At 59.5% G+C, this 24,432-nt stretch overlaps 2 protein-coding genes across 2 annotated transcripts; one reads left to right on the top strand and one right to left on the bottom strand.

Annotated features, from left to right (window-relative positions):
- The first annotated feature begins 2,962 nt into the window (after positions 1-2,962).
- GNAT1 (G protein subunit alpha transducin 1) lies at positions 2,963-6,223 on the top strand. The gene is made up of 8 exons (XM_059479945.1): positions 2,963-3,068; positions 4,536-4,578; positions 4,768-4,909; positions 4,981-5,138; positions 5,223-5,351; positions 5,431-5,560; positions 5,646-5,799; positions 6,033-6,223. Exons 1-8 carry the CDS (start codon positions 2,963-2,965, stop codon positions 6,221-6,223), a joined length of 1,053 nt encoding a protein of 350 aa, XP_059335928.1.
- Positions 6,224-7,329: 1,106 nt separating this feature from the next.
- GNAI2 (G protein subunit alpha i2) lies at positions 7,330-22,457 on the bottom strand. The gene is made up of 9 exons (XM_059480001.1): positions 22,284-22,457; positions 13,672-13,714; positions 13,350-13,491; positions 12,991-13,151; positions 10,448-10,576; positions 9,161-9,290; positions 8,772-8,925; positions 8,294-8,491; positions 7,330-8,211 (listed from the first exon to the last, which is right to left on the bottom strand). Exons 1-8 carry the CDS (start codon positions 22,399-22,401, stop codon positions 8,301-8,303), a joined length of 1,068 nt encoding a protein of 355 aa, XP_059335984.1. The 5' UTR covers positions 22,402-22,457; the 3' UTR covers positions 7,330-8,211; positions 8,294-8,300.
- Positions 22,458-24,432: the final 1,975 nt, after the last annotated feature.

Below are 24,432 nucleotides of genomic sequence, written 5' to 3'. Positions count from 1 at the left end.
TTGGGACAGACGTGGGCGCCTGCTGTGCTCTGTAGGGGACAGGCCTGGCCCCATCACAACACCCTCTGAGCCTTGCCAGGGCTGCCCCTGGGGGCTCTGGGTCACTGTGCTGGGCAGCACAGGGGCTGTGGGCAGGTGCCACTAGCGGGTGGCACTGCTGTGTGTTGGGGTACCCCGGGCTGGGCTGGTGCACCCACTGGGTGTTGAGGAAGGCACTGGGAGCACTCAGGGTCACTGCTGGGGGCACAGAGAAGTACTGTGGGCCCTGAGGAAAGTTCTGGAGCACCAGGATACTGGTACTGGCAGCACGGAGCAGGGGAGAAACAGCAGAGGGCACTGAGGATGGTAGTGGGAGATGCTGGGAACACCTTGATTGATACGGGGGTGGTACCAAGCTCCTCTGAGTAGTTACAGCAGCCACTGAGGTCAGTTCTGAAAGTTCTGGGCTCTATTGGAGGTAGTACTGGGCACACTGGAGGTTGATACTGGGAGAACTGGGAGAAGTACTGAGGCATTAGGGTTTGGTAGTCAGAGCTGGTGGTACTGGGCAGTACTGGGAGCAGCGGAGGGGAAGTGGTGATGGTTCTCTAGGGTGACTGGGGGTCGTAGTGGGCAGTACTGGGCCGTGGCAGGGCAATGGAGGTGGTGCTGTGCTCCTCGGGCCAGTCCTGAGAGGCACTGCTGTGAGCACTGGGCTGTACTGGGAGCTGCGCTGGGCTGTACTGGGAGCACTGGGCTGTACTGAGAGCACTGGGCTGTACTGGGAGCACTGGGCTGTACTGGGAGCACGGGGCTGTACTGGGAGCACTGGACTGTACTGGGAGCACGGGGCTGTACTGGGAGCTGTGCTGGGCTGTACTGGGAGCACGGGGCTGTACTGGGAGCACTGGGCTGTACTGGGAGCACGGGGCTGTACTGGGAGCACTGGGCTGTACTGGGAGCACTGGGCTGTACTGGGAGCACGGGGCTGTACTGGGAGCACTGGGCTGTACTGGGAGCTGCGCTGGGCTGTACTGGGAGCACTGGGCTGTACTGGGAGCACGGGGCTGTACTGGGAGCACTGGGCTGTACTGGGAGCACGGGGCTGTACTGGGAGCACGGGGCTGTACTGGGAGCACTGGGCTGTACTGGGAGCACGGGGCTGTACTGGGAGCACGGGGCTGTACTGGGAGCACTGGGCTGTACTGGGAGCACGGGGCTGTACTGGGAGCACTGGGCTGTACTGGGAGCACGGGGCTGTACTGGGAGCACTGGGCTGTACTGGGAGCTGCGCTGGGCTGTACTGGGAGCACTGGGCTGTACTGGGAGCACGGGGCTGTACTGGGAGCACTGGGCTGTACTGGGAGCACGGGGCTGTACTGGGAGCACTGGGCTGTACTGGGAGCACGGGGCTGTACTGGGAGCACTGGGCTGTACTGGGAGCACGGGGCTGTACTGGGAGCACTGGGCTGTACTGGGAGCACAGGGCTGTACTGGGAGCACTGGGCTGTACTGGGAGCACGGGGCTGTACTGGGAGCACTGGGCTGTACTGGGAGCACTGGGCTGTACTGGGAGCACTGGGCTGTACTGGGAGCACGGGGCTGTACTGGGAGCACTGGGCTGTACTGGGAGCACTGGGCTGTACTGGGAGCACTGGGCTGTACTGGGAGCTGCGCTGGGCGCTTGCGCCCTCTGGCGGCCGAGCGGGGCACTGCAGGAGAGCCGCCGCGCGGGGACGGGGAGCGCTGGGGACAAAAGGGGGATACAGGGGAGAACTGGGCTGTACTGGGGTCACTGGGGCAGCCCTGGCCAGGCCTGGAGCCACCAGAGGTGGGGGGACACTGAGGAGTTCCTTGGGATACTCAGTTTTGCTGCGGTGGCCTCATGGTGGTGGCAATGGGGGGCGCGGTGGCACTGGGGGGCACTAGGGCCGTAAGAGCGGGGCACTGGGAAGGCACATTGAGGGACCGAGAGACATTGGGAGGCCTCACTGCCTTTGGGGTGGTAGCACAGAGGCGGCACTGCAGTGTCCCTGGGCGTTGGACTGGGTTTGTTTGGACTGGGGCAGGAGGGGCATGGTCCCCACACAGGAACTGGAATTGCCTGGGAGCGCTGGGATTTCTTCCATAGTCACTGGACAGTGTTACTGGAGAGGTTTTGGGAACCCTGTGGAGGGTATGCAGGTATCCCCGAGGACATGGTGCAGGTGTTGCTGCAGGGCCTGGGGGCACTGTGCAGGTGACACTGAGCTGGCCTGGTGGCACTGGGAGTGTACTGGTGGCACTGGGAGCGGCTGTGCAGGCACACTAAGAAGTGCACCCAGAGGGCATGGAGAGTTCTGGAAGTGTCCCTGGGGACACAGGGTGTGCTGACTGAGGCTGACATTCTGTCACTGTGGGGAGTGCCCATGGGGACACGGACACGGCTTACTGGGGTGGGACAGTGGGCACTGCTCCAGAGCAGGGGGTTTGACCAGGTGAGATGGGGACAGTGGGGACATTAGCTCCCACTCCGGCCAGATCCCGGCAGACACAGTGGGGACATTAGCTCCCCCTCTGACCCGATCCCAGCAGGCACACCATCGCATCCCAGTTCCAAATCCCTGGGGTCCACAGCAGAGCTGGAGATGGGCAGGAGTCCCACTTGCCCCAGGGTGGCCGGGTCACTGCCCCATCCCCGGGGGCTGGTGGGGCCGGGGCACCCTCCCGGCAGAAGTGCTGACTCCGGGAACCTCGGGATTGCTGAGCTCAGCCCGCTGCAGATTGCAGGGGGTTTATCGGGGGGGCCCAGCTTAAGCCCCCCGGCGGGCGGCCCCGCGGGACCTTGGCCCCGTCCTTGTCGCACACGGGCGGGCGGCGGTGGCAGCGGCGGCGGCGGGCGCGGGAGCGAGCGCTGGAGGCGGCGGGAGGCTGGAGCTCGCTGCCCATCCTGGTGCTGACCTCCAAGGAGCGGGCGCTGAACCGCAGGGCTGCGGGGCTGACCATGGGAGCCGGGGCCAGCGCCGAGGAGAAGCATTCCCGAGAGCTGGAGAAGAAGCTCAAGGAAGATGCTGAGAAGGATGCCAGGACCGTCAAGCTGCTGCTGCTGGGTAAGGGGGACACAAAACCCGGGGGGACATACCCATCCCTTGAGCATCTCACCCTAACAGCCAACCCAATGCATCCCGGAAACCTACCAGTGCCCCTCAACCCAACCTGTGCCTCTAAACCCAACCAGCACCTCTCAACCCAACCAGCACCCCTCAACCCAACCAGCACGCCCCACAACTGCTCCCAAACCCAACCAGCCAATCCAACATTCCTCTGGCTCCCAGATGGGCCCCAAACCCAAGCAGCCCACCCTCACAGTCCATTCAACTTTCTCCTGACTCACTCAGGACCCTTAAAACCAAGCAGTCCACCCCAACATCAACCCCATTCCCAGCAGCCCTAAACCAAACCTCCCCTTCTCAAGAGCCCACCCAATGTTTCCTTGATCCCTCCAGCACCTTTGAACCAAACCAGCACAACCCAGGAGTGTCCCCAACAGCCTCCCACTGCCAGGCATCCCTAATGCCAACCAACCCCTCCCCAATAAAACACCCTAAGTTTCCCTGGCCCCACTCTAAACCAAATCAGTTCAACAGTCCCCAGGCCCCTGCTCCTAAGCACCCCTAAACCCAGTCAGCCCACTCTAGCAGTCCTCTGACCCCCACAGCACCCCTAAAGCCAAGCAGCCAACCCAAAAAGCCCACCCAATGTTTCCTTTTCCCTCGGCATCCCTAAACCCAACCAGCCACCCCAACAGCCCCCTCATTTCCAGGATCCCCTAAACCAGCTCATCCCCCCTTGCTCAGCACCCCTTACCATGCACCCCAAACACAACAGACCATCTCAACAAGAAGATGAGATCCTGAGATCCTAAGGTCCCAAGATCCACCCTAAGATCCCCTGTTTTCCATATATCCTTCAACCCAACCAGCCCTGCTAACATTCCCCCAAGCCCTGGTCCCAAACCCAACCAAACCACCTTAAGAGCCTTCGCCCACACTACCTACCCCCACCCCAGCCTGTGAGCACCCCCAAGCTCCTGGGGACCCCCAGGCAGCCCATCCCACCACCCCATGCCTGTCTCTGGAGCCCCCTTGTGCTGTGTGTCCCTCCCAGTGCTTCCCAGTCCCCCAGGGGTGCCTGAGGATTGGGGTGCTGTGTGTGTGGTGGGGCCTTGGGTGGCATCACTGTCCTCACAGCCTGGACCAGGATACATCTGCCTGCACAGCCACAGGTTTGGGGCATTGCGTGGTGGGTGGCAGGGTTGCGATGTCACCATGTCCCCAACCCCTCCCCTGGGCTCCTGAGAGTGTCCTGGCTGAGCTGCTTCAGATCCCATTAGATGCAGCGGCTCAGGCTAACCTTAATGCCACTGGCACCAGGCTGTTAATCCCCCTGCACACCCACGGAGCCAGCACAGCCAGCAGTGCCCACAGCCATGCCAGGCACCAAGGCTCTCAGAGAGCCAGCCCGGGCTCAGCTGGGAGTGCCCATGGCCCCACCATGACCCTGCTTTGTCCCCTTAGGAGCAGGGGAGTCGGGGAAGAGCACCATTGTCAAGCAGATGAAGTAAGTGCCAAGGGGGGGGGTCACTTGATGGTGCCCACCATGCACAGTGTCTGTCCCACACTGCAGCCATGATGTGCCCCATCCCACTGTGCCTGAGTGCCCCGTGCCACTGCCATGGGGTGCATCCATCCTGTGGCTCAGCTCCATGGCACCCAGCTCAGCCCCACGCCTGTGATCTTCCCCGGCCAGGATCATCCACCAGGACGGTTACTCGCTGGAGGAATGCCTGGAGTTCATTGCCATCATTTACAGCAACACTCTCCAGTCCATGCTGTCCATCGTGCGGGCCATGACCACCCTCAACATCCAGTACGGGGACACGGCTCGCCAGGTGAGGAGCATCCATGTGGGACAGGGGTTCCCCGCAGCCCCCAGACCCCACTGACCCCCTGTCCCTCACAGGACGATGCCCGTAAGCTGCTGCACCTCTCAGACACCATCGAGGAGGGGACCATGCCCAAGGAGATGTCAGAAATCATCGGGCGGCTCTGGAAGGACTCGGGCATCCAAGCCTGCTTTGACCGCGCCTCCGAGTACCAGCTCAACGACTCTGCGGGCTAGTACGTGCTGGGCTCGGGGAGCGTGGGTGGGACGGGCATCAGGGGTTCCAACCCGTGTCTCATGCCCACCGCGTGCCTGGCCAGCTACCTGTCAGACCTGGAGCGCCTGGTGACCCCCGGCTACGTCCCCACAGAGCAGGACGTGCTGCGCTCCCGCGTCAAGACAACCGGCATCATCGAGACCCAGTTCTCCTTCAAAGACCTCAACTTCAGGTGGGGGCCAGGCCCCAGCGAGGGCTGGTGCTGGGGGGTGGGCAGGGAGGGGGTGCTGACCCTCCTTTGTCCTGCCCAGGATGTTCGATGTGGGTGGACAGCGCTCAGAGAGGAAGAAGTGGATCCACTGCTTTGAGGGCGTGACCTGCATCATCTTCATCGCGGCGCTCAGCGCCTACGACATGGTCCTGGTGGAGGATGATGAAGTGGTGAGGAACGCTCACCACCTCACAGCCCCTCTGCTTTGCCCCAGCCATGACACGGGTGTCACCACGGGGCTGTGTCCCTCCGCAGAACCGCATGCACGAGAGCCTGCACCTCTTCAACAGCATCTGCAACCACCGCTACTTTGCCACCACCTCCATCGTCCTCTTCCTCAACAAGAAGGACGTTTTCCTGGAGAAGATCAAGAAGGCCCACCTCAGCATCTGCTTCCCCGACTATGACGGTGAGTGGGGCGGTGGCTGGGGGTGGTGGGGTGCTGCCGGAGGGCTGGGTGCCGCCAGCCCCGCAGGAGTCCCCACCAGGTGTCCTCAGCACCCCACGCAAGTGGTGCTGCATGAGCCTTGCTGAGGGAGAGTACAAGCTTTACCCACCTGAGGGAGCCCTGGGTAATCCCGGGCCGGCATTTTGGCGGGAGGCCAGCCCAGGAAGGGATCCTGCTCACTGCCACACCACCAGGTCCCAACACCTACGACGATGCGGGCAACTACATCAAGCTGCAGTTTCTGGAGCTGAACATGCGGCGGGACGTGAAGGAGATTTACTCCCACATGACCTGCGCCACCGATACCGAGAACGTCAAGTTCGTCTTTGACGCCGTCACTGACATCATCATCAAGGAGAACCTCAAGGACTGCGGGCTGTTCTGAGCCCCGGCCGAGCACCCCCCACCCGGGACCAGCCCCACCGCTGACCCCATTCCACCTCCACAACCATCCCCGCTTGCCCCACACCCCTGGGATTTGACCTGCCCAGCTCCAAAGCCACCCCTGGTGAAGTGGGGGGGCTGGGGGGGCACAATCTCACACCCCCTCCCCACCCACTGTCCCACTGTGGGGTCCCCAGTTCTGCTGGGGGTCTCTGGGGCTCCAGATCCCAGGGGCACCTGGATAACCCTGTATACTTTGGGGTGCTGCAGGTAACCCCAGAGCTGTGGGGGACGGGGGTTCCCTTGGGTGCTGAGGGTCCCTGAGTACCCCTTGGAGCAGAGGGGTGTTTGGGGGTCCTGGTGTCCCTAGGTACTTGAGGGATCCTGGGGTGTCCCTGGGTTCCCTTTAGGCCTGACAGGTGCTGGGGTTCCCAGCATGACCCTTGGCATTGGGAACACTGGGGGTTTTGGGTACCCCTTGGTGTTGGGAGTCCCTGGTACCCCTTGGAACTGAGGGGTGCTAGGGGTTCCCTTGGGTGCTGGGGGGTCCAGGTGCCCTCTGAAGCTCTGGGTGCTGGGGTGGTCCCTTGGGTGCTGTTGAGTGTCCATGGGTGCCCCCCTGGAGCTGGAGGTACTGGGAGTCTCCACAAAGCCCAGAGCTGGGGGTCCTTTGGGTGTGGGGTGTCCATGGGTGATCCCTGGGGCTGGGAGTTCCTGGGGGCTGCTGGGTGCAAGGGGTGCTACATCTCCTTCTGGGCTGCAGATCATTGGGTGTTTCTGGGTCCTGGGTGACCCCAGGGACTGACTGTGTGATACTGCTGCCACCATGTCACCGCTGCAGAGCCAGGGGGTGGTCATGTGTTTGTTCCCCCCCACCCCACAGCCCCTCGGGGTAGGGCTCAGCCCTGCAGCAGCATCCCAGCTACACCCCCAAGGGTCCCCCCACTGCCCTCACCTCCCACGACCAGGGACTTCTCCTGACCCCAGTGGGATGCCAACCCACCTTGTGTCCCTCTCCCACCCCTGGGGCCCACCCCAACCCTCCCACAGAGGTGAAGCCCCCCTGCCCACTCCCATGCCACACAGGGCATTTCAGTATATATAACATTTCTCTCTTTTTTTTTTTCCTTTCTACATTTTATTATTTCAAACGACGTGAACAGTTTGGTAAAACATCCTGTGGGAAAAGCGAGGCCGCAGGCACCGGCTGGAGGGTCCCCCTGGGCTGGGGGGACAGCGGGGGCCGCTCTGTACAGCGGGCTCTCCTCGCCCAACGCAACAGCTAGCCCTAAAAACTAGGCTTAGAAAGAGGGGGGGGATAGAGGCAGTGGGCAGCACCCCCTGCCCACCCTCCTGCCTGAGCTGCCCATCGGCATGGGGGCAGCAAGGCGGGGTGGGGTGCAGACCCTCCCCCCCAAAGGCACACGGTTGGGGGGTGGGCTGGCCACGAAGGATGCCACCACCACGTAGCACTTGATGCTTTTAAATAGTTTGGTTAAAAGGTTTGTTTAAAAAGTAACCTGTGCCCAACCGGTGTGGTGTGGTTTTTTTTGCATGGTTTTGGGTTTGGTTTTGTTGTTTTTTTCTTTTTTTTTTTTTTTTCCTTTTTTTCTTTCTTCTTTCTTTTCTGGTTACTAAAAGGAATGTCATCGGTCGTGTTTGTGGCTGGGTGGGCATCCCTGAGGGGACCCTGTGCCCCCCGTGCCAGGAACACTTGCAATGTAAACAGTGAGAGCACCAGGGCTCGGAGTGAATGAAATGGGGGCTGAAGGGTTGAGGGGGTACAAACCAAGATTAAAAACTTGTCTTCCCTGGAAGGGCAACGCTGGCGAGGAGGAGGACAGCGGTGGGGGGCAAACACGGCCAGCAGGGGGTACGTGGGCCCTGCCACCATGCTGACACTCAAAAAGTCTCTTTACGTGGTGGGCGGAGGAATGAATCAGAAGAGAAGCAGGAGTGGGAGATGGTGTGGTCCTTCCTTTGCAGCTCCTAGGAGAGAGAGACGGTGAGCAGGGGAGGGTCTGGGGAAGGGCAGCCTGCAGCTGAAGGATGGTCCATGACCACCACCCACCTGAGCCTCAGAAGAGACCACAGTCCTTCAGGTTGTTTTTGATGATGACGTCGGTGACGGCATCGAAGACGAACTGCACGTTCTTGGTGTCCGTGGCACAGGTGAAGTGGGTGTAGATCTCCTTGGTGTCCTTTCTCTTGTTCAGGTCCTCAAACTTGCTCTGGATGTAGCCGGCTGCCTCATCATACTTGTTGGCCCCTGGGCAAGAAGAGACACTGGGCTGCCCCACAGTTGCCCACAGCCACCAAAGGGTTTGGGCTTGGCTTGGCCCTCCACAGCCACTGTCCTGTTGCCAAATTGAGGCTCCAAAGGCAGAATGACCCCCAGATAACCCCCCTTCAAGACAGCTGCCCCTTGTGTTGGGCATCACTCCTCCCACATCTCCTGGGGCAACCCAAACACCCATCACACCCCACTTGCTGCCCCAACCCACTGCTCCTGCCAGGAGGGCAGGGGGCACAGAGGCTCCCAGTGATACCTGTGTACTCAGGGAAGCAGATGGTGAGGGAGCTGTGCACAATCTTCTCCTCAAAGAGGTCCTTCTTGTTGAGGAAGAGGATGATGGACGTGTCTGTGAACCACTTGTTATTGCAGATGCTGTCAAACAGCTTCATGCTCTCATGCATCCGGTTCTGGCAGGGAAGAAAGCAGCATGAGCCAGGCAGGGACCCCCAGGCAGCACCCACCCCACTGCTCCCCAGACTGCCACCCCTCATGCTCCTGCCTGCCTGGGCAGGGGATGGCAATGGCCCTGCAAGGCTTGGGCCACCCTGGCCAGGGCACTGGTGGCCACCAGAGGAGGGGCTGCCCCCCCAGCCCCCCACAGAGGGGACAGCTCATGGCACTGGTTCCACGCCCATGACTCACCATCTCCTCATCTTCAGCCAGCACCAGGTCATAGGCACTCAGGGCCACACAGAAGATGATGGCTGTCACCCCCTCGAAGCAGTGGATCCACTTCTTCCGCTCCGAGCGCTGGCCTCCCACGTCGAACATCCTGCAGCAGGGGGGTGACACGGGATGGATGGCAGCTCCCAGCTCCACCACCCTCACCCCATGCCCTGCCTCAGTGTCCCCAGATGCTGCAGCAGGTGCAGCACTGGTGCAGGCAGAGCACGGTGCCTCTGCCCCAGGGATTTTGCCAGTACTGAGGATCTGCCCTGGCTCCTGCTGCCAGGACAGTGCCCAGGCTCATTTCCCAGCCAAAGCAAATCCCTGACGTGAGCTGGGGCAGGATCAGGCGACCTTTCCCAGGGGTTGTCAGTGTCATGGTCCCCAGAGACTTGCTCCAGAGCAGGCACAGCAGAGCTTTGCCAGAGACCTTGGACCAAGGGGAGCCAAGTCAGCGTGGGCTCAGCAGGATTGTGGCAGCAGCAGGGCTCAGGGATGATCCCGATGCACCATGTGCCTCTCCCTCCACGGGCAGCAGAGGATGCCCTGCCTCCATGGAGAAGAGCCCAGCAGCAGCATTCCACATCCACTGCCATGCCCAATGCCAACTGCTTGGCTGGAGGGAAGGCTTCCCCACTGGGACACACTGCATTCCCCCAGACCACCCTCACTGCCACCCCCAAAGTGCTGCCCTGGCAAAGCACAACCAAGTGTCTCCATTCTACCAGGGTGGCATCGGGGTCCCTGTGAGCCCCCTGCATTCAGAGAGGACCCCAGCAGATCTTTCTGACATCAGCTCTGTTGCCATGGGACTAAATTCCCTGGGGATGTGCACAATGGCAGCTTTCTGCCTCCGAAACTGGAGCCCTTATTATTTCCCCTGGGTTTTCAGTGGAAAGCAACCACGGGGTGCCAGCATGCAGCGCTGCCACTGCCTGACCCCGAGCCCCCAGCTCCTGCCCAGCGCCCTTCCTGCAGCGGAAGCAGCGTCACAGCAGCGGGAGGAGGGACGCCTTCCCCCTCCCCTCCTCGCCAGAGCCTGGATCCGCCCCCAGGATCTCTGAAGTGTTCTCTGAAGTGTTTTTGAGGCTGTTCCAGCTATTTCAGCGGTTTCCGCTCTCTGAAGCAGCAGTTCCCGCCATGAGCAAACCAGGAGGTGGGGAGAACTGAGTGCACACAGCGTGCACCATGCTCCATCTGAACAGGGGGAGGAAGGGGTTTTTTTGCTTTCAAAAAGGCAAAAGGGAAAGATGTCAGACATACTTGAAGTGCAGGTCCTTAAAGGTGAAGTGAGTCTCTACAATGCCCGTGGTCTTCACCCTGGTGCGCAGCACATCCTGCTGGGTGGGGATGTAGTCAGCACGGGCTATCCTCTCCAGGTCGTTCAGGTAGCTGGGGACAAAGAGAAGAAGTGCTGTGGGAGCTGGACTGTGGGGCACAATCCACCCAGATCCCATGGGACATCCCCTGTGCATCTCCCAGCATTGTTCAGTTGGGGTGGGCAGTGCCAAGCTGGGGTGCACAGCAGAGTCCCCATGTGCATCCCGGGGTAACCCCACATCCCTGCCAGACACAGGCAGGGCAGGACACCAGTGGCCAGGGACGCACAGGACCAAGGGACTGGGGGCAGTGTGCTGGCACTGGGAGCCAGGCAGAGGATGCAGCCGGGGCTGAGGGGCTCACCCCGTTTCCCTGGCCGTTTGCACGGGGGGAAATGGCAAGAGGAAAATATTCAGTGCTATGGCAACCAGCCGCAGTGCCGGCGGAAACAATCGATGGCGCCATGCCATTTATAGTCAAAAACACAAAGGGACGGCGTCCTGGGAGGAAGCAGGAGGTGGGAGGCAGGAGAGACAGGGAGCAGCGCCGTGGGGGGCTGCAGGAGTCCTGAGCCCCCTGGGACATCACCCGCATTGCTGCCCGCACAGCCACAGGTGGTGGCCGGGTCCCCAGTGCGCAACACCCACCAGGACTGATGAGGGCTGCCAGGGGGATCAAGGCAGGTTTTGATTTCTCCCGCTCACATTGCTTTAATTGGGTTACTACAAACGGGCTCCTTTAAGCAAATTAGGCTTGTCTTAATTAAGGCATTTGTGGCCCTGTAATCTGGTGAAAGTCAGATTACAGCCCGCGAGGCCACAGGGATCCTTGGCTCCAACTGCAGCACAGCCACTCGCCAGCTGCTGGGAAACCCTGCAGCGTGTCAGGGCAAGGCCAGGGCTGGAGGTGCCCCAGGAGCCTGCTGTGGGTGTGAGGGTGGGGGACCTGCACGTTACTGCTGCAGAGCAGCTCAAAAACAGCCGGAAACACACATGGCCTCTGGCTACGAAAAACAGGAAACGCCACAGCAGGGCCCTGCGCAGCGCCACAGGCTCTTGGACATTGCATCAAGCCCCAGGGTGCTGCCGAGCACCACCCCGGCACTGTTGGAACTCCCAGAGGCAGAGGAGGACCAGGATGGGGGCTGCTGTGCTGCAGAGGGCTGGGGCACAGGTGGGCTGTGTGCTGGGTGGGCACGGGGCTCCTCACTCCCATACTGTCCTGCTCTAGCAGCACCATGGGCACATCATCCCTGCGTGATGGGCAAAGGATTGGCCACTGCACAGGGATGTCCACAGGGCTGGTAAAGGCTGGAGCAACAGCTTGAAGGTGCTCCTAATTAATGCTTGTCCAACCCCCACCATGTGCTAAACACTGCATAATGGCACTGACAGCGACAGCCACTTGGCAGATACTGTGCAGATACACCTGCTCCAAGTGTGTGTGCAAGCTCCTTGGCACCTGCTGGGTGTTCTGTGCTTCCAAACCAGCACCCACTGCCAGGGAAATGCCAGGGCTGGCTGGGGAGTGATGGGGCTGAGCAGACAGGGGCTGGGGAAGGTGGGGTGTGACCATCAGGAGGAAGTGAAAGCTGCGGGTGCTGGGGGAAAGAGCTGACAGGAGTTTCTCCAGGTCTGGGGCTTGCCAGGAGCTTTCCTGCAGTCTCCTCCCCATGGTGACCTCAGTGCAAAAGAGAGATCTGACACTGCTATGCATGAGGGGACAGCTGGGGAATGGGATGGCAGCAAGTCCCAAGTGTGCAGGGATCCCAGGCAAGACCAGGCTTGATGGGTGTTCCTGGCACACCATGAGCTCCCCCCAACACTGCTTTACCATAAGCGGTCTGAGTGGAGAGGGTAGGAGGGCACTGTGCAAGCTAAACACAGACTCAGCTGTGTTGCTCTCTCCAGCAATGGTACATTAGGCAGATTAACTTTATTTATTAATCTCTTCAAAAATAAATGCAACCAGCTGCAGCAATCTACCTAAACACCGATTTTCTGGGTAATGCACAAGTATAATGCCAAGTCTTTCTGCATAAAAACAGTTAAAAGAAAAAGAGAAGCCTCTTGAGCATCCTACTCATCCTCTTGAGACCTAGAGTGTCTCCAGGGCTTTCCTTGGGAATTTTTCCTGCCTTGACAGCCCATGAAGGGTGATGAGGATGGGCTGTGCTCATGAGTGGGCAGCCAGTGGAGAGCCTCTCCTGGGGAAGGGCAGAAGGGACAGAGCAGTGGCAGGAGTGGGATGCCCCAGTGCCCCCCTCCCAGGGTACACACACCCCGCCAGAGAAGGAAACAGCTTTCGAAACATCCGCCTTCCCAGTTCCGCTCAGGCTCAGCCCCAGCACCCTGCGGGAAGTGGCAGCACCAGCTCCTAAGCCTGGGGAGGGTGAACAGCAGCCCCTGGGGGATTTTCTGCTGCTTGATAAAAGCACTGTGGCTCCCAGGGCTCAGCTGAGCTGGGGGAGAGGAGGGGGCACTCACTAGGCAGCAGAGTCGTTCAGCTGGTACTCTCGGGAGCGGTTGAAGCAAGCCTGCACCCCGTTGTCAGCCCACAGTCTCCGGATGACGTTGGCCAGGTCCTCAGGCATGATGCCCTGCTCCTCAGCAGTGGAGGAGAGTGCAAACAGCTGCCGAGCATCATCCTGCAGAGATAAAACAGCTGAGCATTGGCACGGACTTATTGAAGCTCACTCACTCAAAGGATCTGATGGGAGCCCACCAGGGAACAGCAGGGCTTGGGCTGAGCCACCTTTAATCCTAGTCCAGTCTTGGGCACATCTGTTTTAGCCACCAAGAACCTCCCTCCCTGCCAGGCACAGTAGGAGAAGGATGGCACTCACCGCTCTGGAGGAGTCTCCAAAGTCAATCTGCAGGTTCCCCATTGCCTTGATGATAGCCATAATGGACTGGATGGTGTTGCTGTAGACCACAGCTTTGTACTGCCGGCACTCCTCCTCTGAATAGCCATCCTCATGGATGATCCTGGGGCAGGGAAAAGACACAGGACAGGTCAGCCCTTTGTGGGGTATCCCAGGATGCTGCTCCCCACCCATGCTCTGTGGCAACACTGATTGGGAGCTTTCCCTGTCAGACACTGGTTTTGGAGCCTGTGGCCAATGCCTGAGCAGTGCCAGCCACAGTGACAGTGCAGGGACCACTCACTTCATCTGTTTGACGATGGTGCTCTTCCCAGACTCGCCAGCACCTGTGGAGAAATGAGAAGGGATGAGGTCCTGTGCAGAGCCAGGAACCCTTACCCTACTGGGACACCCGCCCAGCCCACAGAGGGAGTGCAGCAGGTGCTTCAGCTATTGGAGAAGCAGCATTAGCCAGAGCAGATGACTGGATCTACACTGGAAACGTCAGGACCAAAAAAAGAGGGAACAAAAGTAGAGCCTAGGGGGCCCTCGCAATAGGTCCCAAGGGAAGAAATGACACCTGCTCTGGGCCAGGAAAATGGCATCAACACACTAACGTTTTCCCCACAATCCTCACATGCCACAGCTGATGGGCAATTCTGGCTTTGGCTGAACCTGGGGACTCCCTGTGACAAGGGGACCAAGCCCTGTCCATCACCTGCCATCCCATCTCCAGGCACATCCCACATCCCCTCTGTGCTGAGGAACAATGGAGCACCAGCCCCAGCACATATGCACAGCCAGGATGCAGGGATGCTTGTGCCACAAAGTACAGGCAGGGAACTGGGGAATAAGTTGCCACCTCCAGCAGCAGCTCAAGCGATCCCAGCGGGCTCAGCCGCCCCCAGGCTGGCTCTTAAATAGCGAGCACTTCCCAGCCTGCCGTGCACTTCCCAGCCTGCTGGGTCCTGAGCCCCAGCCTGCTGTGGAGGCGGCTGCCAGCAGGGAGAGCCGGTGGCTTTTGGGGTCGTTTTGTTTTTCAGCATCCAATCGCAGGGTTCTGTGAGTTCAGCGAGACAACCAGAGTGCCTAAGGTTCTCCTTCCCCCACCCTGTCCCCTAGGGACGTCACCCCACGCAGGCAATGTGCAGCTCAGCTCAGCCCTCCCTCCACTGGCTGAGAGCAGGGAACAAGCAAAGTCACCCTGGCTGCAAGAAAGGGGAAGCCAAAAGGGGAAGCTGAAAGAGGCATGTCCCTTGTCCCCTCTCTGTGCAGGGAGTGTCACGAGATGGATGAGTGCCTGGCCCGTCTTGCCCCAGGACCCCCAGCAGGATGAAGCCCCTTTGGCCAGGGACAAGTGTGGTCCCTGCCTCCAGGTGCAAATCCCAGAGGATGTCCCAAGCAAAGTCCATCCCTGTGTCCTCTCACAGCCCTTCTTGTGGGTCCCCCCAATGCTACCCTTGGCCCTGGAGCTGCCCTTACAGGGGGCCCCAAGCAAGATGGTGCCAGCATGGCCCCAGAGGGGGCAGAGATTACAGAGGAGGTTAAAAAAAATCAGAAAAAAAAGCAGCAGATTATGCTAAAATTAACTGGGAAAAACAGGGCCCATCATGCCAGCTGAGACATGGTGGCAGGGAACAAACTCCTTGTACCCATGTCACCAGCCTGAACACCACCAGGTGACAGGCATGCACCCCCAGGGACACCACTGCTGGCAGTGCTCAGGGCATGAAGTGCCCTGATGCCGGGGCCATACTGAGGCTACACAGACCCGGCATTTACCACTGGAGCACCTTGCTCCGTGGTTCCCATGCTGTGTGTGCCAAGGGAGGGGCTCTGCTCAGCTCAGAGGTCACAGCCCAGCACAGCAGGGGCTCTCAGCCCTGCTGAGCCATCCTCCCCCAGGATGCTGACGCGGCACCGGGAACAGCCCGGCCAGCGCTCGTGGTCAGTGCTGGCAGCTCCTGCCTGGAGCTGGGAGCAGGGGGAAGGACTCGGTGTAGCCCTTCATTTTTTCCATTAAGTATCTCTAGTTTCTAACACCATCCCATAGCACTGGGTCTGGTGGCCAGTGGCATTCACTCAATCCTTTCACACTGGGTGCCTGGACAGGGAAACTGAGGCAGGTGGCAAGCAAGAACCTGGATTATCAGCATCTCTGAGATGAGGTGCCAGACAGCCATTCCCAGCTCCTCCTCTCTCTGACCCTGCCTGACATTTTCTCCCTGCCAGGAGGGAACAACCCTGCCGGGGCCTCCTGCTTTCCCCGGGCTGGGTGACAGTCACAGAGTGACCGTCACCAAGGCTGGCTATTTCCTTGCAAACTTCCTCCACATCTCCCAGCTCCTTCCCATCCCCCTGAGGAAGGCAGCCATGTTCCAAGTCAGCACCTCTGCCTCTGAGCAGAGGAGATTGCACACTTGCAGTGAGCAGGAATTTGGATGTGAATTAACAGCCCCCCCTCCCCACACGGGGGACCCTCCCCAGCCCCCTCCATGAGCACAGCAGAGGGGAAGGATTTCCAATCCCCGGAAAACCCCGGCTGCCGCCCATTCAGCCCCAAAACAATTCCTGGGCTGGATGCCAACTGCCAGTTCCCACCCTGCAGCCCAGCCCGGGCAGGATGAGGCAGTGTCAGAGGAGCTCTGGACTCCTGTGCCGGCATATCAGGGTGGGGTGGAGACCCCCCATTAGCATGGGCTGACCCCAGGGCTGTGCTTCCTCCAGCCCTGCCTCTCTGCAGGCAGCGCTTGTTCCCAGGGCAGAGCCTGGCAAAAACAGGACGAGAGCTCTCTCTTGGGCTCATTTCCTCCTTTCTTTGTTAAAAATAATCTCCAAAAATTTAAAATAAGCAAGCAGCTGCCTGGCTCCAGAACTCCCTGCTAATCCACTGGCAAAAACTTTATTGAGACAACATATATATTCTGCAGGCATGATTTATGGTGCTTTCTGGACAGCAGATATTTAGTGCAATATATGCACATACTTCTGGGCAGCACCTACATAATCCCTGTATTTTAGGAGCTGGCCCCAGGTTTCAGGATCCACCTCATCCCCCATCACTGACAGGGGATTTTCCATTTTTCCACACGGCACAATCCTTTCAAATATTCAGGCATAGATGGAAGCAATGCAGAGCTGGAAAATTCTCATTACGGGGGAAAAGTTGAAATTCAATCCACCAGCAGGTCCAGAGCCATCCCCAGCACCCAGAGGCCCATCCCCTGCTGCTGTCCCGGCAAGCTTTCCCAACCTGGCAAACAGCAGCTATTATTTGAGCATGGATTTACAGATGGGTTTTAGCTCTGGACAAATCCACCAATCCTCTCCCCTGCAGGACAGACAGACAGCAGGACAGAGGGACGGCTGCAGAGTCCACCCCCCTTGGCACCTGTGAGGTCCCCACCATCAAATGGGACGGACAAAGGGGTGTGTTAAAAGCAGAGTTACCCAAAAGATTCTAATAACAAAAAGAGATTCCCCTCGACATTTTCCTTCCTACCCAAAATAGATGGAAAATTGCTGTAAAAATAATCACATTTTTTTAAAACCCCACAGTGACACAGGGCGTTTTTCCCAAGAGCCATCCCATTCCAGCACAGGGCTGGCTGCTTCCCAGAAGGAGCCGTGCATCGTTGGCTGGTGGAATGCCACGTCCTCAGGCAGGACCTCAAAAAATTGGGGGGTGCAGACCCCCTGTCCAAGGCAGCTGATAAAGATACAAAAAAAAAAAAAAAAAAAAACACAAAAATAAATAAAACAGAAAGAAATAAATTGGCAGCACGAAGGATGCTCAGGGCACACAGAGAGGAGGTGGGCTGGGGATGGTTTCCCAGAGGGAGCATGGAAAATGCACCCCTGGTGCCAACAAGGGCTGCTGGTGTCCACAAGCTGGACAAAACTATCCTTGTGCTGGGCTTTTTCCAGGAATCCTGAAACTTTGCTGCTCTGTCTCTGCCCCTGCCATGGCCAGAGTGCTCCCTCTCCCCCTGCACCACTGCTGCTACGTGCCCTCAGGCCTGGGTGCCATTATCCCATCCACCCTGCCCTGACAGGATGGGGCCTCACCCTCTGGCACAGCCGGGATGCTGCCGACACCCGAATCCCCCCGGCTGGGTTTTCCACAGCCGAATCCCCCCGGCTGGGTTTTCCACACCTGAATCTCCCTGGCTGGGTTTTCCACCAGGGATGGAGGATTACTCAGCTCCCCTGGCTCCGGTGATTCAAGCAGTCTCCGGGCCGGAAAGCCGCGCTCCGGCCTGGAGCAGGAAACCCGGTGGCTGCGGAAAGGCCAGGCCAGCCCTGGCTGCAGCACCAGTGCCTGGGGACACTGTGATCCCTGCCCTGGGCAGGCTCAGACCAGGGGACACCATAAAGCTATACATATATATAGGTGAAGACAGATATATATATTTATGTGCTTTTTGATACATATAAATCAATGTATACGTTGTTCCACAAAAATGTAAGATAGTGCATGTATATATATACACACACACAAAAGTTAAAATATAAAATGCATTTCTAATGTACATCTGTAAAAATATATGCTAAACATACACATATAATTCTGCTGCTTCCTCTGGGCAAAGTCTAAGTGCTCATCTTGGAGCAGAGGGCAGCTGCCAGCCCCTAGGACATCACCAGTAGGGGCATTGTAGTGACCCATCCCATCCCAACCTATCCCAAGCTGATACACCAGCTTCAGGGGTTGGACATCATATCCCTCTGGATTTAACAGCACTGAGTTCTTCCCTGGTCCCCCTCACTGTGACACCTCCTAGCCCATCACAAAAAACAGCATTAGGGCTCCCAGTGTTCCCACTGAAGGGAGAACCCAAGCCCTTCAACAGTCAGGACAGAGGAAGGAGCAAGGGCAGAAACAACCCCCAAGACAGGACCAAGCACAGCAAAGCAGGCAGCTCACACAGAACCCAGGGCAATTCTGGAGCCACACAACCTCTGAAAGTCACAGCTGGTCCCTCCCTTCCTCTATTTTTATGCAAGCCCAAAAAAAAAAAAAAAAAAAAAAAAAAAAAAAAAAAAAAAAAAAAAAAAAAACCAAAAAAAAAAAACCAAAAAACTGCTTCCGAGCCCTGCCCGGCCACTGTCTGTCCCAGGCAGGATCTGGTACAGGCAGCTCCTACATGACGTACCCTGGTGCCACCACGCCAGCAAGGGCAGTGCCCTCATCCCAGGGTCTGCACAGACCCCTGGGGATGAACATCATCACCCTACCAGTGCCTTCTCAACCTCTAACACAGCTGGGAAATATTTCACTTTCCTAATCCTCCAAAGATAAGAAATAAGGGGCTTTGAACACAGCAATAACTTGTCTGCTGCCAATCCTCAATCCCCCTGGAGCATCGCAGCTCCCACAGGCAAGGAGGTGGCTTGGCCAGAACACTGCTGCCCAGCAGAAACAGCGACTGACTGCAGGACTTTGTGTGCTAGGGATGGTGAGGAGCTGACAGTGGCACCAGGAGGTGCTGCAAGTATGGGACAGATGCTCCAGGTGCTTTTAGATGTCAGTGATGGCTCCTGGCCCCTCCCAGCACCAAAACCGTGGGAGACTGGTGGTTTCCAGTAGCAGGAAGGGACACATTCTTTGTTTGGGGGGAATTGCTTTGCCTGGGGGATATTGCTTCATTCTCCAGTCCTCTCTCCACCAGAGACTGGAGCTTCAAACTATCTGGCAGACACTCACTTTGCCAGAGCAAACAGCACAGGAAAACCTGAAGGCATGGACAGGAGCCACAGCAGGAGCATGTGGCAGAGCAGTGTGCCACTGGCAGGTCCTGGCTGTCCCCACTGCCCTGACAGTGTGCCACTGGCAGGTCCTGGCTGTCCCCACTGCCCTGACAGTGTGCCACTGGGGCATCCTGGCTGTCCCCACTGTCCTGACAGTGTGTCCATGCCTCCCCAGCTCAGCCACCACAGCAGAGGAAAGACAGGAGGCGGCTCATGCCCACATAATGAGCACAGCACAGATCTGAGGCACCTGCAGCAGTCAGCCCCAAGCCTTCTCTGCTCCTACACTGCTGATGCCATCACCACACACCGAGACTGGTGCCTTCCACTAACACCCTGCCCTGCCTGGCAGTGGTGCCCCAGCTCCAAAGCTCAGCTGTGGGACACCATGAGTTGACACCAAAAATATGCCACACTTGGAAGAGACATTCCCTCTTCATGCTGTAGGTTGATGCAGCACAAAGGGTGAAGCTGTTTTTCTCTTTAGTTTTTGCCTCCCTTTTTCTGGAGGAGGCAGGAGGGCTGCAGCCCTCATGGAGGACCCTGGAGCTCTGCCTTGCTGAGAGTGATGAGGAGCTGTGGTGCTCACCAAACAGCATGTGAGGCCTCAGGTCTCCTCAAAGCTTCCCCTGACCATGGGGAAAAAAAATAAACCATACAAAGGACGAGCAGCAGGGAGGTGGGAGCATCCCCCCAGCACTGGGTCCCACCTCACAGAGGGGACATATCACAAGCCCCAGGGGACAGTGCTGGCCACACCTGCCCAGCAGCTCCCTGCTGGCTTGGGAGGATTTTCCAGCCAAGGCTCAGCTCGGAAATGGGCAGTGCTGACCCAAGGCTGTGGTGCTATTGACACCTGACAGCTGCAAGGGGAAGAAAAGGCCATTTTTCTTAATGTACAAAAAGAGCCATTTTGCTCTATTTTTGGCTTTAGAAAGCAGCTGAGATCAGAAATGCCGCTTGTAAACACTGGCCCCAGCAGAAGGGAGTGAGGACATCCTCTTCCTCCTCCTGCCTCCACTTCAGGACAGAGCAAGGCCCGGGAAAGGGATGTCAGCCAGTCAAGCCTACAGCACAATCCTGTTCCTTGGTGACGCTCAGCACCAACAGGATGGGCCCTCCCTACCCAGGCACCCAGAGCTCACAGCACCAGGTGACACTGCCTGGACAGTCTCAGGAGCCTCCCGAAGCTGGAGGTGCCAAACCCCCTTGGCCAGCGACCTCCCCATTGGTCCCCACCAGGCCCTGGGCTGAGAGGAGCAGACCTGGCAGCAAAGCCAGCACGGGAGCAGCTCACAGCAAAGAGCCACCACATGCTCCTCCACTATCCCACGGGATTCCACTCCCCTCACTCTCGCTTCCACAGGAAAAAAACGGGGCAGCGAGTGTGCCCAACCATGGAGCCCCCCAGACAGCACAGACCCCCTCCCAATGTCCCCAGGAGGGGTTTTGTTGCCAGCACTGCTCGTGCCAAGGCAAAAAGAATCAAAATAAAACAGACGGCAAAAGAGCCGCACTCTGATAAAGGAGCATTTTGAGGCGTTAATTACGTATTTCTCAAGGCAGGCAGGGGTTGAGCAAATAAAGGCCTGCCGGATTTCAGCGTGACTTCCTGCTGCTGGCAGCTTCCTCTGCAGACAGCAGATGAGTCCAAAGACATTTTCTGTCAGGGTTCCCTCTGTCCCGCTGCCCCACGGTGCCACTGGAGCCCCGCAGCTCCCAGCTCGCACCTGGCGGGAGGCCCTCCCTGGGAATTTGGCAAAGGGAATAAAAAACCCAACTGGGAGAGTCATTAAGAGAAATAATGAATTAAAATAACGAAGTGCTGCCTTGCCCGCAGGCACAGGGCAGGGCTGTGAACGCCCATGGGAGCATCACCAGGGTGCTTTGAAGAGGAAAGCGGCCCGTTATCAGAGAGCCCGTGGGCTGTGGGGGGCCCTGCCCATGGCAGGCAATGGCCCAAGACCCCCAAACCCCCACGGAGTGGGCAGGGTGATGGAGAGGCTCGGGCCTGTCCCAGGGCTCCAGTGGGGAAGACACGGGGCAATGGGTGGCTCTCAGCCCCGTTACCTCCACCACAGCCAGAGGCCAGGGTAAGAGCAGCGCAGGGAGGAGTCCAGGGATCCTGGGCAGGTGGGACGGGGTGCCCGAGCTTGCAGGACCTTTGCTGGGGGGGGACATCCAACAGGTGAGTGGGGACGCCCCCACCTTTGTCCCAAAGGGATGGACAATGACCAGCCGGGAGCACAGTACCATAGTGGGGTGGTTGCTAATTCTGGGGGGATCCCCACAGCCCAGGGTGGGGTGGCAGCCTCTCTGAGGGGTACCCAAGGCTTGCTGTAGGGCCAGCACCCCACTGCCAGGGGGATCCCCAAAGCCTGGAATCGGCTGGCATCCTGCTCACAGAGGGGTGGGGAAAGAACCCCAATGTGGAGGGGAGCCAGAGTCTGCTGTGGGTACAGGGTGCCATTCCTGTGGGGGAACCCTGGGAGCTGGGATTGGGTCAACATCCCATTCCTGGGGGGAGAGACCATGGGAGCTAGGATGGAGCCAACATCCCATTCCTGGGGAGGGGGGGGAATCCGTGGAGACTGGGATAAGATCAATAACCCCCTCCTGGAGGGACTCCCTAGGATCTCAGATTGGATCAACATCTCACTCTTGGGGGGGATGCCTGGGATGGGATCAACACCCCAGTCCTCGGGAGGATGCCTGGGACCTGGGATGGGATCAACACCCCACTCCTGGGGGGGATCCCTGGGATTTGGGATGGGATCAACACCTCACTCCTAGGGGAGATCCCTCAGACCGGGGATGGGATCAACACTCGACTCCTGGGGGAAACCCTACGGCCTGCTCCTCCATCGGAGGGGGGGAACTCGGAAGCCTGGGGCCGGGCAGGCCCCAGTTCCCGGGGACATCCCCGCGGCCCGAGATGGAGCCCACAGCTCACCGTGGGGAGAGCCCGAACCCTGGGCTGGGGCCAGCATCCCACAGACGGGGGATCCCCGGGGCGGGGCGGGGCACTCCGGGCGCTGGTACCCAGGATGGCCCCGGGGCAGCGGGGGGCGGAGGCAGCGAGGCAGCCCGATTCCGGTCGGGCCGAGCCGGGCCGGGCGAAGCAGCCAAGATGGGGGGCCCGGGGGTGGGGCCCGGGGGTCTTACCCAGCAGCAGCAGTTTCACCTCCCGCGCCGCCTTCTCGCCGTCCTCCCGCAGGTTCTTGTCGATCATGCGAGAGCGCTCGGCGGCCGCCTTGTCCTCGGCGCTCACGGTGCAGCCCATGGCGGCGGCGGCGGCGGCTGCTGCGCGCCCGCGGCTCTGCCGGCCCGGCCCGGCCCGCCCCGACAGGCCCCGCCCTGCGAGCCCGGGGACGGGGCCTACCGGGGCGGGGCCAACGGGGCGTGGCCAATAGGCGGGGCGCTGTCGGGGCGGTGCTGGTGGGCGGGGCTTGCGGGGTTGGGCCGCTCGGTGTCGGCGCGCGGGCCCTCAGGCGGCAGCGGCCGGTAACGGCGGGGGAGGGTCGGGGGGACACGGGCTGTGAGGGAGCGCAGGGAGCAGGGACACGGGGTGGCCCGGGATAAAGCACGGTGTGTCCCGGGGTGGACGTGTGCGTGGGACACGGTGTGTCCCAAAATAGACGTGTGCGTGGGACACGGCGTGTCCCGGGATAGACATGTGGGAGGGACACGGCGTGTCCCGGGATAGACGTGTGCGTGGGACACGGTACGTCCCAGGACACACATTGGAGGGAGATGGAGTCCGGGTGCTGCGTTTTGGGGCCCTTTGGGTGCAGAGCAGTGGGTGCAGCCCTGGGAACAGCGGTTTGGGTGACGCTGTGTTTCAGGGCTACCTTCTGTAGAGTCTCGGTGTCACAGGGTGGTGGCTCAGAGCTTGAGCATCTCTCACTCCTCAGGGTCCCCTGCTGCAGGGGAGGGAGCTCCTTGGCAAGTTCTGGGGCTGGGGGTGCCTGTGACAGGGGATGGGGCAGGATGGGACTGGGCAGGATGGGGCATCTCCAGGTTTCTCCCAGAACAGGGGCTCCCTCAGGCGCTTGGCCTGTCCCCCATCTCCCAGGGCTGCTCCCTGAGGAACCAGAACTCCCCACAGGTCCTGAGGAGGGGGCCAGGTGTGCCCTGGGGGCTGGTCCGTGCCCAGGCAGCCACCCTCACTCCATGCCAGCCCCACAGCATTGCCTCATGCCTGCCCAGGCCCTGCAGCCCCTCCACACTGGCACCAGCTGAGCAGGATGAGGGCAGCCAGGGATGCTCTCCACTCAGAATGCCAGGGGAAGGGTACAGCATTCCCCGTGGGGTCTGCAGGCCTGTGCCCGTGGGCCTGCTGTGGGGGAGCAGGGCTGTTCCCGTGGGAGCGGGCTGCCGAGCTAATAAGGCTTTGCTAACGAGCTGGCACTGAGCCCAGAGCTGGGGCCAGCTGAGGGAGCGAGGGGCCAAGGCCGGGGGGGGGCTCACCCTCACTCCGCACTGTGCCATGGGTGAGGGCTGGGGGCTGGCCCTGAGGGCACTGGGGGCACCCACTGCCCTGGCACCACGCACGAGATGCCCCAGCACCGCCTCCCTGGAGCCCTGCTTCCAGAGCAGCCCCAGCACTCTCCAGCACTGCCATGGCACTTGCTGGGCTCCTGCTCCCACATATCCCACTCCTCAGGAGTCCCACTCCCCAGGGCTGTGCTCCCATTCATGTCCTGTTGTCCTGGGGATCCTGCTCTCACAGGTGTCCTGCTCCCCAGGGATCCCACTCCCTCACAGTCCAATTTCCCCAGGGTCTAACTCCCACAGGGGTCCCTGCACATTCATGTCCGTGTGTCTGTTCTGTCCTGCTGTTCATCCGTGTGCACTGACACTGCACATCCATGTCCATATATCCCTGCTGTCCTCACACACATCTGCGCACCCGTGTGCCTCGTGTCCGTCTGTCTGTGCCACCTCAGGATGCCTGTGTGAGGTGCCAGCCTGCATGCCAACACCTCACCCGCCCCAGTGATGCCCGAGACCTGGGCACATTCACATCTTTATTCTCACCTCAGGCCTCCTGCCACGGCCAGCATCAGCCCCAGCAATAATTTACAGGTGTCAGGGTGGCCCTGGGGCAGCCAGGCTGGTGACAGGAACAGTGGGGCCACGCTGCACATGGTGAGAGTCCAGTGCCCCCCATGTGATATGTACATTATACAGAGCTACCCAGAGCAACACAACACGTTAAAAAAGATCTACTCTTATGTACAGTATTTATAAAAAGCATCCCAGCCTCCACCACCTCATAAAAAAATACGTCTCTTATGTACTTTGCCGCAGG

This window comes from Ammospiza nelsoni, chromosome 11 (genome assembly GCF_027579445.1).
Source record: "Ammospiza nelsoni isolate bAmmNel1 chromosome 11, bAmmNel1.pri, whole genome shotgun sequence".
Classification (NCBI taxonomy): domain Eukaryota; kingdom Metazoa; phylum Chordata; class Aves; order Passeriformes; family Passerellidae; genus Ammospiza; species Ammospiza nelsoni.
The sequence above is the reverse complement of the archived record's forward strand: the minus strand, read 5'-3'. Positions and strand labels throughout refer to the sequence as shown.

Bases quoted from the DNA above. Each gene is read 5' to 3' on its own strand.
- GNAI2 (XM_059480001.1), bottom strand. From the start codon at position 22,401: ATGGGCTGCACCGTGAGCGCCGAGGACAAGGCGGCCGCCGAGCGCTCT. The intron at 13,715-22,283 runs GTAAGACCCCCG...ATTTCTCCACAG, and splicing joins GGTGAAACTGCTGCTGCTGG to GTGCTGGCGAGTCTGGGAAG. The intron at 8,926-9,160 runs GTGAGTCATGGG...CTTCCCTGCCAG, and splicing joins TGGCTGAAGATGAGGAGATG to AACCGGATGCATGAGAGCAT.
- GNAT1 (XM_059479945.1), top strand. From the start codon at position 2,963: ATGGGAGCCGGGGCCAGCGCCGAGGAGAAGCATTCCCGAGAGCTGGAG. The intron at 4,579-4,767 runs GTAAGTGCCAAG...TTCCCCGGCCAG, and splicing joins ACCATTGTCAAGCAGATGAA to GATCATCCACCAGGACGGTT. The intron at 5,561-5,645 runs GTGAGGAACGCT...GTCCCTCCGCAG, and splicing joins TGGTGGAGGATGATGAAGTG to AACCGCATGCACGAGAGCCT.